The 20,497-nt window shown below is 37.6% G+C and overlaps 1 protein-coding gene across 1 annotated transcript in view; it reads right to left on the bottom strand.

Moving 5' to 3' along the window:
• Nucleotides 1-869: 869 nt before the first annotated feature.
• Nucleotides 870-20,497, bottom strand: part of SUN3 (Sad1 and UNC84 domain containing 3) — a 32,901-nt gene continuing 13,273 nt past the window's right edge. The window contains exons 4-9 of the mRNA XM_012646894.1: nt 17,051-17,091; nt 15,565-15,724; nt 14,382-14,466; nt 5,894-6,009; nt 3,421-3,588; nt 870-995 (exon numbers count right to left, since the gene is read on the bottom strand). Of these exons, the coding sequence (XP_012502348.1) occupies nt 870-995; nt 3,421-3,588; nt 5,894-6,009; nt 14,382-14,466; nt 15,565-15,724; nt 17,051-17,091 (696 nt within the window). The remainder of the gene's footprint in view (nt 996-3,420; nt 3,589-5,893; nt 6,010-14,381; nt 14,467-15,564; nt 15,725-17,050; nt 17,092-20,497) is intronic.

Below are 20,497 nucleotides of genomic sequence, written 5' to 3'. Positions count from 1 at the left end.
CATCTAATGGATGAGAAAATAAGCTTCTGGGGTAAAGAGCTTATGGAAGGACAAGTAGAGGGGGAGGAAGAGAATGTGGTGGCCAAGTGACCTCTCCTCGCCATGGTCTCTCTCCTCTGTGCTCCTTGCTGGTTGAGCTGGGGTGGGGGGCTTGTCTGAAAACCAGATCTACGAAGCCAACTATACAAACAGATACATGAGCCCAAATACACCTACATATGAATATATAATCAAATATGACACTCTACAATGACATTCATTTCTAATACATATATTGTTTTTGACTTGTATTTTCTCACTGTTTGGCGAAGAAGTGTCATAAACACTTGTTTTTACATCGTGTGAGATACCTTCTACATCTCTTCAATTACTTCCTGTGGCTAATGAGGAATAATGGGAATACATTTCATATATCCTAGTGAGTTTCAAGGGGTTTATAAATTAACAGTTGGTATTTTTCCTCATTGGGTTAGGAAGAGAAGTTTTACTTACATCATCTGGTATTAAATAGTCTCTCTTCCTCTAAGTTCTTCTCTGCCTCTATCCACCTCATATTGCTCCACTATCCCCATCTCCTTTACCCAAGCAAGATGAGATAGTGACTATAAAACTTAATAGTATCCAGGGAATGAGGTAGTTAATAGAACTGAGAAACTGAATGCACATTCTTCCTCATAGCAAATCAGGAAGAATTTGATTTAGAAACTCCTTTTGTATTTGCCCATCTTTTGCAATAAAATCCATGTGAACACTTGGAGCTAAGACCTGAAATTCAGATAAGCCTTGTTTACTCACGCTTTTGCCATAATTACTCACACACCACTTTGCATGAAGCGATCCCAACAAATCTCTCCCAGTGATGGAGCCACTCATATCTTGCCATTTCCCAGGGCTGTCATTACCTTGAGTTTAAATGTTTGAACAGTGGTTCCTGTTTTGTTATACATAAATTGACCTAGGAAAGTTTCTTCGCCTTCACACTTTTTCATGATGCCCTAAAAAGAAAGCAATAGACATAGAGATTGCAACAAATGGATACAGTTGAATGTTCAAGTACCAACAATTCACCAGGCATCTTTGTGTGTCCACCAGGGGCACCATGCTGAGCTCGCGCCAGTACTGACCTATACACCCAGAGGGCACTTGACTCGGGAGTCAATGAGGCCAGAGGCTGATCACAGAACTGACTAGATAGATAGAGGATAGACAGGTAGACAGATAGAAGATAGATGAAAGATAGGTGATAAATAAATAGATGAAACATAGATATTAATAGATAGGTAGAGACAGAGCAAATCACAGCATTAACTTTGGCCTGATAACTGTATTTGCAGTTGGCAGACTTTGAATAAAGTAAACAAAAATGAGTCCCCATGTTAACGGCTGTTTTCCAAAATGGAATAAACTTAAGCCAATTGCCAGACTTTGATCACACAAATAATTTCCTCCAAAAAGTAATTTTTGTCAACTGACAAAAGCCTTGGTATTTGTATACAATTTCCCTCATGCGTTTCTCTCTCCTTCTCTACCCCTCAGATTGAAGATTTGTGAGAGGAGAATTCACTGGTGCAAACTAATTTGTTTCGTGAATCTAAAGTTTATTGTTAGGTTCCTTAAATTATGGTAATACAGCAAAACAAAGAGTTCATTAGTACAATCATTTTGTAATGAAAATATTAAAATTAAACTATAATTTTTATTAAAAGAATTGGACACATGATTACATGATGTACTCACAATTACATATATATATGTGTGTGACTCAAGCCTCATGTAGTTCCTGAGGCCTAAGAGAGAAGCATACTTTTATTTCCACCTTTTTTATCACCTGTTCTTTTTTGTTTGTTTCTTTTTTAAAAGACAAAGTTTTACTATGTTGCCCAAGCTGGCCTCAAACTCCTGGGCTCAAATGATCCTCCCACCTTGGCCTCCCAAGTAGCTAGGATTACAGGAGCAGCCAGTGCACCTGGCTATTTATTGCCTTGTTTTAATTTCACTTGGTTCATAAATTCTCTAACATGGAAGAAAATGATGAGAAGTACGTTTTATTACTAAAGGATTCCTGCAGGATTCACCCATAATTCCTCTAAATAATGAGCAACTGTGTGCCCCTTTCTGAGATGGGGCTTATCTGTTCAAATTCAACGTAACTCAACTTCCAGAGACACCTCTTGTGGGTGGCGCAGGCTCGCATCAAAGGGCAGTGGCCCTCTGATTTGTAGAGCCAGTCACAGGCTGCAGAGGCATTTGGATGACATAAGGCAGGCTGCTTAGCACTGGGCCCTCCTCCCCACAGTAACTTCAAAGGATTGAACTAAGGCATAAACCTACGAGGGAAAAACGTGAGTAGACACTAACACAAAAAACTTGGAGATGTCCAAACTGGTGAAAACACAAAGTACCCTGGCTATAGGGTAGTGTGGAACCAGGAGCTCACTGAATTATGTTGTAGGGCTCTGGAAAGGCCTGGGGATTGGGGCCATGGGGTGCGAGGGGAGAGGAGGGCCCAAATCTGAGGCTTGCCTGACAATCATTTCAAAAAGCAGCTAGTCCCCCAGTCCATGGTAGGTTATTGCCCCTACCCTGGCACACCCAGCAGAATGCTCTCTTCTTCCTCCCAGCTCTGAGGTGGCTGACGGCATAGCCTTAGTACGGAACACAGACGAGGCATGAGTCCTGCCCTGTGCTCCAAGTCGAGTGACAGCCCGTGGCCCTCCGCCCTGCATCTCCCAGCGTACAGTCACGCACAAGATGGCAATCCTCTCAGGGTCAACTCGCCTGACACCACACTTTGGGGACTCTAGAAGAAATAGCCCAACCAGATCATCCCCCCCGAGAAACTCTGGGTGAACCAGCCCCACCGTGTGCACAAAGCTTTGGGCCAGCTGTGTACCGCTGAGCTCTTCATGTGACAGAGAAGCCTCACAGACGTTGGAAACGAGCACCTCACAAGAAAGACAGAGATGCTAGACACAAGAACTGCGGAAGAAAGCTAACCTTCACTTTCCACTGGAGGATGTCTGCAGATCAATCAACCAAAACTGAAAAATCAAGAACTAACAGTAAAAGCAAATATGGGGGCAAGTATACAAATAAGCAGCTAAAATTGTTGCAAGTGCAAGCTTTAGGGTAATGAGAATTGGGGGTGGGGAGAAGTGGGACAAGGAACCACTGTTTCGTTGCAAACTCTATGGAAATATTTGATATTTTAATTGTACATGTATGACTTTGATAAAAGTAAAAAATAAAATTAAGTAATAGAAATTATCTGTTCTGACTCTCTCTCTTTGTAGATGAGAAAGCAGAAATAAGTGACACAACTAGTTAGCTACATGGTTAAGATGGAAAGTTCAGCTCCTAATTCCTAGCCAACCACCTTCTATCACAGGCCAATTTGAATAACAGATTTAGACAGCTTACGTAGACAGAAAATTCCTTGGGTGCGCTGGAGATGTTTCCTGAGGGAGACACCTTTTCTGAGATGTGCTCCATGGTAACAGCAGTTGGTATAATCTTCCTGGCAAGCTTGATTAGGGTATGACCCTGAGAACCTGGGAAGGCCCAGCACTTTCCAGGGTAGACATCCGGCTGGAAAGAAAGCACTGAATTAATCTCTTATATAATGACCATCTTTGTCTTTTTTTTTACCACTGTTGATTTAAAGTCTATTTTATCTGATATGAAAATGGCTACACCTGCTCACTTTTGGTTTCCATTTGCATGTAATATTTTTCCAGCCCTTTACCTTGAGTTTGCATAAGTCCTTGTGAGTTAGATGCATTTATTGGAGACAGCACATACTTGGGGTGTGTTTTTCATCCATTCAGTCAGTCCCTGTCTTTTAAGTGGGGCATTCAGACCATTCATGTTCAGTGTTAATAGTGATGTGTGGGATACTGTTCTGTTCATCATGTTGGATGATACCTTATTGTTTTGTTTTCCCTCTTGTGTTATTGTTTTATTACAGCTGTGAGCTTTAACTTTCAGGTATTTTTACACTGGCAGGTATCTATTGTGCTATTCCATGTATAGTGCAGTTTTGTGTATTTCACGTAGGGCAGGTCTAGTAGTGACCAATTCCCTTAGTGTTTGCTTGTCTGGAAAAGGCTTTATTTCCCCATTATTTATGAAACTTACTTTTGCAGGATACAAAATTCTTGGCTGGCAGTTGTTCTGTTTAAGAAGTTTAAAAATGGGGCCCCAATCCCTTCTGGCTTGTTAAGATCTCTTCTGAGAAATCTGCTATTAGCCTGATGGGTTTTCCTTGATGGCTAGTTATTGCTTTCAACTTTCTGGTTATAGAATTTTCTCTTTCATTTTGACTTTGACCATGTTGATGACTATGTGTCTTAGAGATGACCTATTTTCTGTGAATCTTCCTGCCGTTTAAAGACCATCTTGTATCTGAATATCTGAATCTCTGGGAATACCAGGGAAGTTTTCCTCAATAATTCCCTTGAATAGGTCTTCCATGTTTTTTGCTTTTTCTTCTTCTCCCTCAGGGATACCTATAATTCTTATATTGGCGCACTTTGCATAGTCCCATACTTCTCTGAGTGATTGTTCATTCTTCTTTACTCTTTTTTTTTTTTCATCTTTGACTGACTGGGTTAGTTCCAAAGCCTTGTCTTCAAGCTCTGAAATTCTTTCTTGTGCGTGGACTAGCCTGTTATTGAAGCTTTCTGCTACATACTGGAATTCCTTAAATGACTTTCATGTCTTTAAGTCTGTTATATTTTTTCTTATGTTGTATATCTCTTTATTGAGTTTTTCATTTTTTTTAACTCATGTCCTCAAATATTGTTTTTGGCTTCTTCATGTTGGTTTTCAAATTTTCTTCAATCTCATTCATCTTCTTTGCCATTCATATTCTGAATTCCATCTCTAATATTTGGACAATTTCCTTTAGGTTGGAGTCCATTGCTGGAGATCAGCTGTGATCCTTTGGGGGTGTCAAAATAGCTTGTCTGTTCATGTTGCCAGAATTCACATTCTGGTTCCTTCTTATCTGAAATCTCTTCTCTCAGATCAAGACAGGTAAGCTTGCAGAGGACCTGTTCTCCTCTGCTGGGAACTCTCCTACTTCATGCAAAGAAGGTGAGGTCCCTGGATGGCGTATTCACACTTGTGTCCTACTCTGGAGGATTGACCTGGAGTTTGTCAGTCCTTGTGGCTTGAGAGTATCCCCCTCCACACCTGTGGGCAGTGGCTATTGTTAGCCTGCTGCGCTTGAGAGCTTCCCTCATCCTCTGGCTGCAGCATTTGTCAGCTGAGCCCAAGATTGAGTGCAATTCCCCCCATGCCCTTGGGCAGTGTGACTGTCAACCCACTCAGTTTGAGAGCACTGAAACTATTTCTAAATTCGAAACGAACTTTAGGTATGTGGATCATAGCTAAGAGGTGCTCTACTATCTGTTGATGTCTACTGCCTTTAGAATTGAAGTGAAAGTTTCAGTGGGAATTTTATTTGGAAATTTCTTCTGTTACAATTTTAATAAGAATATGTGGTCTGAATAGCACTTAACATAGTACTGGTACTTAGGGAACAAGCATTTTCAACCAAAATTTGTCGAAAGACTAAAGTTTTCAGTGGAAAAGGGAGGCCACAGAATCAACTTACGGGAAACATATGGAATATTTGTTCTATTTTAGAAGCAAATAATCCTGACCTTAAAATAATAAATACATAAATAAATATAGTGTACTGACTATAAATTAAGACATAATTCATACAGTGTACTGACTATAAAAATTGTAAGGAGATGATTTCATGTTCTGTAACAAGTTTAGAGACTCTTACAGTGCTTCCATTTTAAAGTTAATATTTTCAGATAAATAATAAGAAAGAACAAAATCCTAAAATAGAAATGGGTTATTCTTAATTTAGGTTTACCTGAAGAATAATATCTGGAGGCATTTCATAATTTAGGAAACCTATCCCATGCCAGTACAGTTTTGCCTTATGATTTTTATAACTTTCTGAAGTCCCAGCTTCAATGATGGAGGCTCCTAAAATTATAAAATGATTTTTAAATAAATAATTACATATACAATTCAAAACATATTACTTGGATTTTAATAATGTCTTTGGAAAACCATTACTTGGCAAATTATAAATGAGGTAAAATTCATACTCAGGAATTGGTAGGAAAAGTATGACAGTTTGATCACCACTGAAATGTTGTCACTTTGAGAAAGCCATGTTTACTCTGTGTAGTTTCATGACATTTCTGAAACTGATATTAAGACAAAAAGTTTATTTTGGGGGCAATTAAATTAGAGATAGAAATATTGCATGGATTCTGTTTATTGCCTAAAAAGATACATGGACCTTCATATTTTAACAGCTCATCTGATAACTAAGACTTTCTATCAGTCATATTCACTCAAAAACAAAAAAACCCCAGACAACCAACAATGTCATAAATGTCCTTCAAGTTATATTCGGAATAGTAATTATGCAGATTCATTGAATTTTCATTTTAATCAAAGAAATATAAAATATATCCATCAAATATTATCTCTTCAGGTTACTTTTAGAAGCAAAATGTATTTTATACATAAGAAATAAAGAAAATGCAAATCACTTCCTCAAATTTTCATTTGGGTAACACAATATAACATTAAAAATACATATGCCTGACCAAATGTCTGATTGCCAGTATTTTTTCTAAGATGGTGCAACTTAAAATAGTAAATGTGTACCTAGAGTTACCAGATTTAGCAAATAAAAATACAAGGCTGCCATTTAAATTTGAATTTGAATAACACAATATAACATTAAAAATACATATGCCTGACCAAATGTCTGATTGCCAGTATTTTTTCTAAGATGGTGCAACTTAAAATAGTAAATGTGTACCTAGAGTTACCAGATTTAGCAAGTAAAAATACAAGGCTGCCATTTAAATTTGAATTTGAATAAACAAAGAAGAATTTTTTAGTAGTCATGTCCCATACAGTATTTGGGACATAGTTATAATAAAAAATTATTTGCTCCTTGTCCGAAATTCAAATTTAACAGGCATCCTTTATTTTATCTGCACCCTATGTGTACCTTGTTTTTGAAGCCTGATACTGACTGCCTGATCAATATTCCTACTCACCTGACTGACTGGACTGGAACTACACTTTCATGGGCTGATGTGAGCACTGAAACCCCTCCTTACACACACATAACCCTTTCAAGAAAAAATTTAAACTGTGGTATTGTGGGGAGTTTTAATAATTCATATTTATTCCCTTTTTTCATTAATTTGTTTTTTATTTTTATCAGCTTTATTAAGACACAATTCACATAATACAGTTCATCCATTTTGAATTCAGTGTTTTGTAGCACATTCTCAGAGTTCTTCAGCCACCACATTCAATGTTTTAACATTAAATTGGCCCAAAAAGAAATCCATAGCAATTAGCAGTCACTCCTCATTTCCCCCCAACCTTCTGCCCTATTGCTAGACAATCACTAATCTATCAAATCTATAGTCTCTATAGATTTACCTATTACAGACATTCCTTTTGCTGCCCCTTTGTAGTCAATCACAGTATGTAGCCTTTTGAATATGGCTGCTTTCACTTAGCCCATTGCATGTGGGATTCATGGGTGTTGTAATGAGAATTACTAGTTCGTTCCTTTGTATTGCCTGCTGAGAAGTATTCCATTGTATGGATACATCAGTCATTTGTCGATGGACATTTGGGTTATTCTCAATTTTGGTGATTATGAATACACTGTGATAGACATTCTCTTATGAGTTTTAATTTATCTTAGGTAAGTACCCAGAGGTGGGATTGCTGGGTCATAAGGTGTTATATTTAACTTCATAAGAAACTGTCAAACTATTTTCCAAAATAGCTGCACCATGTTACGTTCTCACCAGCAGTGTATGAAAGTGACAGTTGTTTTGCATTTGCAAGGACTTGGTATGATCAGTTTTGGTTTGTTTGCCATTCTAATAGGTGTGCGGTGGTATATCATGTGGTTTTAATTTACATTTCACTAAGAAATAATAATGTGGAGCTTATTTTCATGTGGTGTTTTTGACATTCATATATCTTCTTTAATACAGTGTCTTCCAAATCTTTTGTCTATTTTTTATTTGGTTGTCTGCTTAGTATTGAGGCTTGAGAGTTTTTATAAATTCTGGATACAAGAATGTGTATATATGGTTTGCAAATATTCTCTCCCAGCCTGTGACTTGTCTATTCTCTAAATTGCCTTTTGAAGAGCAGAAGTTAATTTTGGTGAAGGCCAAATTATCCATTCTTTTGTGTTAAAGATCACAGTTTTTGGTGGCATATTTAAGAAATCTTTTTCTAACTCAAGGTTGGAAAGATTTTCTCTTATTTTTCTTCTAAAAGTTTTATGGCTCTAAACTTTATATTTAGGCCTGTGACACATTTGGGGTTAATTTTTATAAAGTGTGAGTTTTAGGCCAAGGTTTATTTTTGCATATGAATGTCCACTTGTTTCAGCACCACTGACTTGCCTTTCCTCCTTTGTCAAAAATCAATTCACCACATATATGTGGACTATTTCTGGACTCTGTGTTGCTCCATTGGATTTCACTAATACCACTCTCTCTTGATTACTGTAACTTTATAGTAAAGTTTAAATAAGAAGGTATGAGTTATCCAACTTTGTCCTTTTCCTTTTTCCAAAACTGATTTGGCTATTCTAATTCCTTTGTCATTCCATATACATTTTAGAAATAGCTTGTTGATTTCTACAAACAATCCTACTGGGATTTTCATAACGATTTGTTGAATCCATAGACAAGTTGGAGTGTATTGCCATCTTAACAATATTGAGTCTTCTAATCCATGAACATGGTATACTTGTCCATTTATTTAGGTCTTCTTTATTTCTTTCATTATTGTTTTTTAGTTTTTAGCACACAGATCCCACACATATTTTACTAGACTTATGCCTACGTGTTTCATGTTTTTTAATGCTATTGTGAATAGTACTGCTTTTTTTTAAAATTTTCCCTTTCTAATTTTTATTACTAGCATGTAGAAATTGTACGAATACACTTGAACTTGTAAATTTTACTTATTCTAGTAGATTTTTTAATTTTTCTATGTAAGCAATCATATTGTCTGTGAATTTTCGAGACATTTTTATTTCTTCTTTTCCAATTTGCATGTCTCTTTCCTCTCTCTCTCTCCCCCTTTCTTTTTCTTTATCTCCTCTTTGTTTCTTATCTTATCTTATTGGTTAGGACTTCTATTACAATGTTGAAAAGGAATGGTGAGAGTAGATATCTTTACTTTGTCTCTTATCTTAGGAAGAAAACAATTAGTCTTTCACAAATAAGTCTGATGTTAGCCTCAGGAATTTTGCAGGTGTCCTTTATCAGACTGAGGAAATAATTCTTTTTTTAGTTTGCTGGGTTTTTATAATAAATGCTGAATTTTGTTAATTTTTATAATAAATATTGAATTTTGCTAAATAATTTTAGTGAGTCTAATTTGATGACCTAATGATCAGATTTTTTAGTATGTTGACATCATAAATTTCATTGACTTATTTTCCAATGATAAACCAGCATTGCATTTCTAGGATAAACACCACTTAGTCATGTTGTATTATCATTCTTACATATTATCGAATGGTATTTGCTAATATTTTGTTGAGGGATAATACATAATGATAAAAAGGACAATTTCCCCAAAACACATAATAATCCTAAATGTGATTGCATCTAAAAGAGCTTCAAAATAGATGAAGCAAAGCCCACTGTCCTTGAGGTGTATTGGTCTATATAGTTCTGGTTTTTTGGAATGTCTTTGTCTAGTTTTGGTACCAGGTAATGATGGCCTCATAAAATAAGCTGAAAAGTTCTTCCTCCTCTCCTACTTTGTATTAGTATTTGTGCAGTAGTATTTTTTCTTTCTTAAATTTTTGGTGGACATCACCAATAAAGTCAACTGAGCTTGGAGCATTCTTTTGTAGAAGGGTTTTAACCATACATTTAATTTATTTAATAAATATAAGTTATCTACTTTTTCTTGAGAAAACTACCAACTACCAAACTACCAACTTTTCTTTGGTAGTTTGCATATTTCAGGAAATTTGTATACTTTACCTAAATTGCAAAATTTGGGGGTTTGAAGTTTTCATATTCATTTATTATCTTTTTAATTCTGTAGGATCTATAGAAATGTCCTTTCATTCCTGATATTGCTAATTTGTGGCTTCTCTCCCCATCCCCACACCCCACTGCTTGGTTGGTCTGGCTAGAATTCTATCAACTTTTTTTCAAAGAACTAGATTTTAGTTTCATTGTTTTTCTCTATTTAAATTTTATTGATTCTGTTCTTTATTATGTACTTCCTTTTCATTGCTTTAGTGTCTAGTGTGCTAAGGTAGAAATTTAGATCACTGATTTGAGACCTTTCTTATTTTCAAATGTAAGCATCTGTTGCTATAAATTTTGCTCTAAGCATTACTTTAGCTGCAACCCATAAATTTTGATATTTTACCTTTTAATTTCCATTTAGTTCAAAATATCTTCTAATTTTTATTGTAACTTTCTCTTTGACTCAGGGTAATTTAGAAATGTATTGTTTAATTTCCGAATATTTGGGGATCTTTTAGATATCTTTCTGTTACAGATTTCTAGTTTATATTTTCATTATATTCAGAGAACATACTCTATATGATTTCAATTATTTTAAATTTATTAAGGTGTATTTCATTGCCCAGAATATGACATGTCTTTTTGAATGATATATGCACACTAACAAAGAAGGTATATTTTGATGTTGTTTGGTGGAATGTACCATAAATATCAATTAGATAAAGTTTTAGATAGTGTCGTTTAGATTTTTTTTTTACATTCTGGCCAATTTTCTATCTTCATTTTCAATTAATTAGAGAAGAGTGTTGAGATCTCTAATTAAAATTGTGAATTTGTGTATTTTTTCTTTTAGTTCTATCATGTTTTGTTCATCTATTTTGATGCAATCACATTAAGGATTACTATGTCTTCTTGGTGAAGTACCCTTTTTATCGTTATATGATAATATAATATTATATTGTAATATAATGATATTTTGTGTCCTTAGGTTTAATTTACTCAGTCTGACATTAATATAGGTAATTTACTTGGTAAAAAATCATTGTTTACATGCTACATCTTTTTCTATCCTTTTACCTTCAGTATAATTAAAGAGGATTTCTTGTAGACAGTATATATTCGAGTCTTGCTTTTTATCCAGTCTGACAATCTGTTTTAATTTATATGTCTACACCATGTACATTTAGTATGCTTATTGACATCATTGGATTTAAGTCTAGCATTTTATTATTATTGTTTCTTTTTATCTCCTAGTTCTTCTTCATCTCCCTTTTTTGCCTCCTTTTAGATTAGTTAAAATATTTTATTGAACTTTAATTTATCCGTTGGCTTTTGGATATCTCCATATTTTTTTTTTTACAGTAATTGTTCTGGTGATAACAATGCACATACCTAACCTCTCGTGGTTTATTTGGTATTAGTATTTTACCACTTGTACACAATCTTCATAATCATAGATGTCCCTGAAGCCTCACCCACTGACTTTTCCTCTAAGGGTGTCATAGTATTAGATCTACATGTATCAATCCCCCCATAATGTTATGATGTTTTCTTTCAACAGCCACACATATCTTAAAGAACTTAAGAAAATTACCTTTTATGTGCTCACATTTATCTTATCTCTTGCTTTCTTTATTCTTGAAGTCCCAAGTCTCTTCTTGGCATCATTTCTCTTCAGATGAGGAACTTCCTTTAGCAGATCTGTTGGCAGAGAATTCTCTTAGCTTTCCTCCATCTAAGAATGTGTTCATTTCACCTTCATTCCCGAAGGATATTTCCAGTGGATCTAGAATTCTGCATTGCCATTTGCGTTCCTTCAGCACTTTAAAGATGTAGTTTCCTTCACTTTGGTCTCCTTTGTTTCTGATAAGAAATCCACAGTCATTTGAATAATTGTTCTCCTATAGATAACGTGTGGGTTTTTTTTTTTTCTTTAGCTGCTTTCAAGATTTTTTCTTTATCTTTGATTTTAAGCAATTTAATTAGGATGTGTCTGGATGTAGTTTTCCATCAATTTATCTTGTTTCTGATTTGCTGTTTCTTGAATCTGTAAATTTATGTATTTTAAAATCAAATTTGAGATGTTTTCAAGACATTACTTCTTCAAATTATTTTTCTACATTGATCCCTTCCTTATCTCCCTCTCAGATTACAAGGATAAGAATATTACTTCTTTTTATATTGTCCCATAGGTTTCTGAAGCTCTGTTCATATTTATTTCTTAAAATTTTTTGCATTCTTTGAATTGGATAATTTCTATTGATCTATCTTCAATTTCACCACTTCTTTTCTCTGTCCTTGTTTTTCTATTGTTAAATAGAATTTTAATTTTATTAACAGATATTGTATTTTTCACTTCTAAAATTTCCATCGAGTTCATTTTATAGTTTCGATTTCTTGGCTGAGAACTTGTATCTTTTCATTCATTTCAAGTGTACTTACCTTCTCCTTATGAAGTGTGTTATACCAGTTGTTTCAAGTCTTTGTGTGATAATTCTAACATCTGTGTCATGATGGGCTGGCATCTGTTGCTTGTCTTTTCTCTTGGAAATTAGTCTCATTTCCCTAGGTCTTTGCATGCTGAGTAATTGTGAATTCTACTCCAGACATATTGAATATCATATTGTGAGTCTCTGAGTCCTATAACAAACTACCAGGTAATGTTTTCATTTGTTTCAGCCATCAGCCCAGAGATGTTCAGGGCACAAGCGCTCCCGTCTTTTCTTTGGGTGGTGGTTCCCATCTCAGTTCAGTTTCCGAACCTTTGCTATAGGCCTGTCTTGCACACGTGCCACTCAGGGCTTGATACGAGACTTGGGCCAAGGTTTAAATCCTCGTCAAATTCTCAAAGCCTCTGCCATGCTGTTTCAGTTCTGTGCCCTTGAATGAGCAGCGGAGAGGTGAGCCCAGAAACTGGCTGCAGACAGACATGACAGCAGGTGTCTTCTCTCCAGCTTGTCTTCCCAGGCCTTCTCCCCATACTCTCTGGCCCACAGGACTACTTTATTCTGGTTCTTGGGATAGAAAAATGGGGTTTCTCCCACAATTTTAGCTCTGCTGTTTTGCAACTCTGTAATTACAGCCTGCCTCAGCCTAAGCTTCGAGAAAAAAAGAAAAGAAAAAAGAAAACTCGCTCCCACACAGTCACTCCTGCAGTTTTGGTTCCCTTGTACCATCTGGCTGCTTTTGTCTACTTTTCATCACACTAAGGTAGCTGCTCTTGAATTTTTTCCAGATTTTTCCATTGTAATTCGCTGGAGAGAGAGATTAAAATGGGCCTTTTCCATCTTGGCCAAACCAGAGCTGCCATTGTGTTTTCACGCTGAAAGTTATTGAGAAGCCATAACCTTTTCTGCTTTTCCTTATTCTACATGGGATACTCGTGGACTTACCTTAGTCAGCACGTGTTTTTCAAAATGGAATTTGCCAATACATTCAACAGAAAGGAGGGAGTAAAGCATTAAACAAGTGTATCAGAATGCCAAAACTGGGAGGAAAAAAACTATTTCTTCCTCCATCTTATCCTAATGCTCATGTTCCCCATGCTTCAGGGAACCAGGTTCAGGAAAGTTCTGTCCTAGCTCACTCTCTTGAAAAACACACACTCACGTGACTTTGTCATCCTTCTCTTCCAAATGCTCTCCAGTGCATGCAAAACAGAAATTTATTTCCTCAGCATAAGTTTGACTGCCAATTGATTAAAATTAGTGTTACTGTGTGTTTTATATTTTCTTCCTCCTTCTCTCCCTCTCACCCCTCCCTTCTTTCCTTCCACATTGCTCACTGAGCACGTCTTGTTCATAGAGTAGTACAGGCGGGGCGTGATAGGGAAGACCAAAGTTAACGATTCACCGCCTAAGCCCTTAAGAAGTAATTTTAATTAGAAGATATTAAGAACATTACTTTACATACAACTTTTAAACCCTGTCATTTAATCACTAGCAATGCATTAAGATTAGCCGTTACAAGTCATTTAAATACACAATAATATAAAATATTATAACATTTTCTGCATTCCTCAACTTCACTGTGGCATCCCAGCTTTGCTGGTGGTTCTCCTGGACACACACTGATGAAGTCGTACAGGTTGTGTCTCTCTAAGATTTGCATTCAGAAAGCAATCAATGACAACCATTTTTAGTTTCTTCTTTATTATCTGAATTTATTAATTTTTTATCCCCTCTCAAGTTACCAGATAGATAAATATGTTTTCCTTATAGAGAAATTTAGAGAAGAGAGACATATTTAACACATTCTTTTTTTTAATGCTTGTCTTTTCACTTTTTCTATACTCACCAGCCGACTTCAGGGCATAATCAGCCATCTGGACTTGGTCCTCTCTCAACTTCTTAAGCACGTAATTGACCAAGTTTGTCATTTCCTGTACAAATTTTAAAAACAGTTTTCTGTTAACAATCTTTGCCAAATACTTGGGTTTTAACCATTCGCTTTACTGATTTGGACGTAAATTCCTTAATCTGCAAAATAATGATGACAGCGAACACCTAGCAGCAGCATTCTGAAGCAGGCACATCACATGGACTCGCAGTGTCGTCTTCACAGCTCTGTGGGGGCAGTCCTTCGCAGGCATGTGAGGTGACTAAAGCAAAGGTGTACTCAGGGACTCCCACAAGGTCACACAGCATGGTGACCCTGGGGCCCCTCGGGAAGCCCTAAACACGGTACACAGTTCTCTCCTGGTAAAGTGCAAGATGAGGTCTCACCATGTGAACAATTGTGCTCTCTTTTGCATTCGTATCCTACGCTTAGCAATAAAGACTAGAGCTATTTGGAAATTAAGGCAGTGTATACAAACTGCATGATTGCTTATATCAGAAATTTTTCATCCACTTGAATCAATATTGGGTTCTGAAGGATACTCTCATTCAAAAAAAAAGCCAATATTCTGGGCAGAGATAACAGTTCGAGTTCTCACTAAAGATGAAATGGGGCCGGGAAGGCAGCAAGTGGTCAGTGTCGGGTATCTGTGCATTTCAAAAAGTAGACATCAAGGAAGGAATAGAAGGTAGTGCTGGTAGCAGCAGAAGAGAAAGAAGCAAAACCAAGCTCATTGGTTTTCATCATAATTTTGCCAAAATCTGGTGCTGACCTTTCCAAATACACCAGCTATGAGGGCGATGACTGAAAATCTGCTATTTAAGTATTTGTGTAGGGACCTTCAGAGACTGCTGTTTCTGAGTGACCTTTCATTTTTTTGTCTTTTTACTAGAAAATAAAACAGAATCAGTTATTTATTTTGGGGTGAAGTAAGGCATATGCAATAGAATGCCTTCTGTGTGACACAGCGTTTTTGAAAAGCTAATGTCAGGGAATAATCTTAAAGAAGAGGGAGGACACAAGCCAAGTATCAGTTAGCACTCAATTCTCCACCCAGAGGAGTGGCGGGATGTGGCAGGACAGCAAATACTAATTCACCCTTGCCCCACCATGCCACCCAGCAGCTTGCCTCATCCAGGGCCTCCGTGGCGTCCTGAGGCCCGGCAGGGTCTCCGTGGGCGCTCCAGCTCTGATTGTACGCACCGTCCTTCACATCTCTGAGCAGTGCCTTCAGAACATCTATTTGCTCAATTAAAAATAGAATGTCTCGAAAATTGCTTTCCAAAGTCTGGCTTTCTTTCCTATAAATGGAGAACCACAGCATGAGAGGAGGAAGGTGTAAAGCGTGTGTCATCACCGCAGCTGGGCTTTGGTGCCAGCCACGTGAACAGGTGTCTTAGGTGTTGAGGAAATAAATTCTCGAGCGACAGGAGAGCAGAGAATGCCCATTTGTCTAAAGCATTACTTTCCACAACATAAGAAAAGCAGAGACATGACACTTTGTAGAGGGTGTCCTAGTGCTTGGCTGGGCTCTGTGCCTGGCAGGCAGGGCTCAGTCAACCTTGCCTGTCCCTGGCTGGGTGACTTCACACATGGGAGTCCTAAATCCCACGTTGTCCTGTTGTCCTCCTTCAAATCAGGACACCTTGCATTTCAAGTGTCATACAGAGCAGTGGTTTTCAAACTGTGGCCTGGAGTTCTATGAAAGTGACTTTGGAAAGTGGGGTGAGGGGGCATCCAGCTAAGGGGACCTTTTAACTTTTATTGGTAGCCTGAGAGGGCAAGATTTTGCTTTCCAAGAATGAGTTCCTCTACTTTTACTGTTTAAAACTTACTGGTAGAGAGAATAAGAAAATGTCAAGTATCTAAGTATTTCTTTATGGAAAAATATAGGCACTACTTATCTAGTATTTTTTCCCAAATTGTAAAACAATACATGTTAAAATTGGAAAAATACAACATTTTGAAGAAACAACATTGTTAAATTTTGGTGTGTTTCTAACAGTTTTTATTCCAGGCAAAAAATTAGTAACAAAATAGAGATCATATTTATATAAAAGGTCAAGTAATTTCCTTTAATAAAAATGCTATTGTTTTTGTTTTAAAAATACATGCTTATTATAAAGAAAAAAGAGGTAAAGAAAAGCATAAAAAACAAAAGTTACTCTGAGAAATAACCCAATATTTTACCCCCAGAAATAATCATCATTACCATTTGTGACATCATTCCTAGCACTTCTCTACTCATATATGCAGATAGAATGAAAGGAGGAAGAAAAAGAAAAAAAAGAGAAAGGATTAAAAGGTCAGAGGTAAATTAATCTATACATGTTATATTTAATATTTAAAATAGTATGTTTATTTTTATTTGAACTTATCAGAAGGAGGAAACAACCCAAGAAAAACTGCTTTCCCCCACTTAAGCATATACATTATTTAAAAACAGATATGTTGTCTTTTCATAATAGACAAGAGGAAAAGGCCACAAAAATGCTCCTAACTGGCACGAAGAGGAAAGGTATATTATTATTATTATGGAGAAATTATTTTAGTTGTATAATTTTACAAGAACATTTCATATTTGGAACCACACCAGAAAGTGGTGCATATCAGAACATCTCACTCACTTCAATAGTTCCAGTTGTTCCTTCGGCATACGAAGTCTGGCCTGAAAAAAAAAAAAGTTAAATCATTCTGAATTCTGTGTATTCAAATAGAGCTATTTTTTTCTTTGCTCAGAAAGGGGGAAGAATCACACTTCAACTCTTGATACACACTAAGAGCCGGCTGGAACACAGGAGCATCCTCTAAGCTACCTGCATCTTTCTCAGCCTCACTCGTGTGTAGTTATCACATTCGGAAGAGACGAGGCAACACACAAATCTATTTAATAATGAGTGACATTCAATAGGAGCTCTAAGATGGGCACATCATTTGCTGTTTCTCAGGATTGTGAAAATATTAAACAGAGTCTGGCGGGGAGGAGGGAAGGAGATGGAGAGGAGAGGAAGATAGAGGGAGGGAAAGGGAGAGGAGTCGGGGGGCGGGAGGGACCTTGGCTGATTTGGAAAAGTCCAGGGAGCAGAGGGCCATGCTGAGTTCTTTGGTCTTGTCCCTGAACAAAGAGGGGGCCTCTCAATTGTAAATAAGAAAGGGATGTGATTATTACTACTTTGGGGTTAGATTAGCAATAACAATCAGAAAATTGCAGACATTTATCTAACACTGATGAGGTGTCTGGTACAGATGTCCTCACGTGTGAAGGGGTGGTGCTCAAACCAAGACACGAACACCAGGGGAAGATAACATTGCCCTTTGGACAAGACGTGTGGCTGTAGGGCTGCTGTGGAGACTGTCAGTTAAAACGTAAACCCTGGAGAGACAGTGGATGCCAGAATGCAGGCAGCACCATGGGTCTGCTCTGTCTGACTACTGCACACTCTGTCCCTCTGCCTGGAATGCGGAAGGGCCTCACCACCTCTTCCTCCCACCGAGACGACCTTGGGCCTTGGCCAGCCTGTGCCTCTGTGCCCCTAAGCTCTTCCCACTGTGTCTCCTCTAGGTGCTCCCACGGATGATGGCGGTCGGGAGCTCACATTTCAGATGCCCCAGTGGTCACCAGCCTGGGAGCATCCTGAAGCCCTGCACACCCACCCTACCTGTCTGTTCCCAGCATGAGACACGAACATACACACACACTCACAAACACACACACATACATGCACACAAATGCACACATACACACACATGCATACTCACACGTGCACACAGCACCTATTCTATAATATTGGAATATTGGAGAAGGTCCATAATATTACCCACAGTGAGAAAAGGAGGGCAAAACATAGAGCCTTGAAGCACCAATATGAAAGGGTGCTGAGGCCAACACCAGAGTGAACAGGCTGGTGGGAGGGGGAGGAGACATGTGAAAGGGTAGTCCCTTCCCAGCAGGACTCCGGTAGAAACGATCCACAGCACCCATTGAGGAATGACCTCTGACATCCTTTCTTTACGGTCCGGAACTCTCCTGCCCTACATATTTTACCGTGGTGGTTTATCATTGGTTAGGAGGGCAGTACCTTTAACAGATGCCAAGAAAATATTAATAATACAGATTAGAGTGAAGAAATGATAAAGTTTGAAACACTGAGTTCAACTCTAGCAATCAGTTCCCTTAAATCTTGCAGGATTCCAGCAGTAGTTTCCAGAATTCTGTCTCATCCTCATATTCCCCCTGCCAGGCAGGGAAGCCCACATGCAGATATTTAGGGATTACATCCTTTTAGCAACAAAGTTCACACTTTAGGCGCCCAACAGAGAACTCAAAGGGACCCCATGAGTTCCTGGGGCTGCCATAACAAATGACTAAAAACTGGGCAGCTTGAAACAACAGAAATTCATGCTCTCACAATTCTGGAGGCTGAAGTCTGAAATTAAGGTGTCCATAGGGCTGTGCTTTCCTCTGGCGGCCCTCAGGGACATTCTGCTTCTGGCCTCTTCCAGCTTCTAGTGGCTGCAGGAGTTACTTGGCATGTGACTGCATCACTCCAGTCTCTGCCTCTGTCCTTACATGGCCCCTTCTCTTCTATCTGTGTGTCTCTCCGGGAGTCTTTTAAAGAGATCCTTGGATTTAGGGCTTATCTGAGTGATCCAGGGTGATTTCATTTCAAGATCCTTAATTACATCTGCAAATATCCTTTTCCCAAATGAAAATCATATTCAGGGGTTCTGGGGGTCAGGAAGTGGACATAACTTTTGAAGGGTCACCTTTCAACCTCCTATGGTGATCGTCAATATGTCCCATCGGTTTGCTGTGCCCAGAGCAGTGCAATGCACAAAGCGACGTATCATAAACACCGTCATGCGATGTGTGATAATGGAATGGAACACAGTATGGCACACAGAAGAATGTTATCTTGCTTTTTTTTTTTTTGCTGAGCAATTTTATTTCTTATATGCTCCCCTCAACATTTTTCTTTTGACAGGGATATGATTTGGGAGCTTATTATGGGCAAGTAGAGATTTTCTTTCTAGTTTTTAAAATTCTGTTTGAGTGAGTTCTGTCAGTACGGGCAGCATTTTCAATTTCTTGCTTTTTTCTATTCTAGCCTTAAAAGAACATATAGGAAATACTCCTTAATTAATTTGCTGATAAATGAATTTGAATTCCTTGAAAAATAAAATTTTCCATAATTCTTGAAACATTTTTATTTTGTTTCATTCCCGAAAGCATTTAGGAGCGTTCCACTATCGGAATATATATAGAAAAAAAGTAAGTGAGGAAATAAAAGTGAAGGGAAAATAAGGATTGGAAAAGTGAGATAACAGGAGGGGTTAAAACATACTCATGCCTTAAATTCCTTGATGTTATTAGCTGTGGGCCCCAAATTTGTTTCTGAACATCATAGCAACCAAATGAAGGGGGGGGCGGGAGATGGATAACCAAAATTTACAGCACACACAATGTAAACAAAAAAATTAAAAAAAGTGTTGCAGAGGCTGCTTTGTGTATGGTTCATAATCGCTCTGTAACACTCCTGATGATAAGATTGGGGAGTGCCCTAAGAACTTCCCTAGAACATTCTTCCCTGTAGGCTGTCAGCCTCAAAACAAAGTCAAGCAAATTCTCACAGAATGTTAGGATGTTCAGAGTATTTGTGAAGATGGCACAGCCTCCAGGGATATTGTTTTCTGTAACGAAACTCCTCATGAAACCTGTGTGCCCAATCTCAGTCCTGATGGATTAGGACTGCATGAGCTGTCAACTGAGCAGATGTAGCATTTACAGGGAATGGGAAATTAGGGAGTCAGGTAAAGGCTGGAAAAGAAATAGCTGTGGGCAGAGCCATAGTTTCATTTGTGGGTTTTTTTTCTTCAGATAATGTTGACTGAGACCAAAAGTTTTATACCTTAGAACACAGCTCTAGTAATTTGAACTGGGAAAAATTCAATAAAGTGTTAACAAATGTTTCACATAGCCGTTAAAAGTTTTTTTTTTTTTTCCTTCAACAAAATCCCATAAAACACTTAATTTTGAATCATATAACTTCCCGGTGAATTATAGAAGATGTAAT

This window comes from Propithecus coquereli, unplaced genomic scaffold, assembly GCF_000956105.1.
Source record: "Propithecus coquereli isolate 6110/MARCELLA unplaced genomic scaffold, Pcoq_1.0 Scaffold252, whole genome shotgun sequence".
Lineage (NCBI taxonomy): Eukaryota > Metazoa > Chordata > Mammalia > Primates > Indriidae > Propithecus > Propithecus coquereli.
This window is presented reverse-complemented; position numbering and strand designations above follow the sequence as displayed.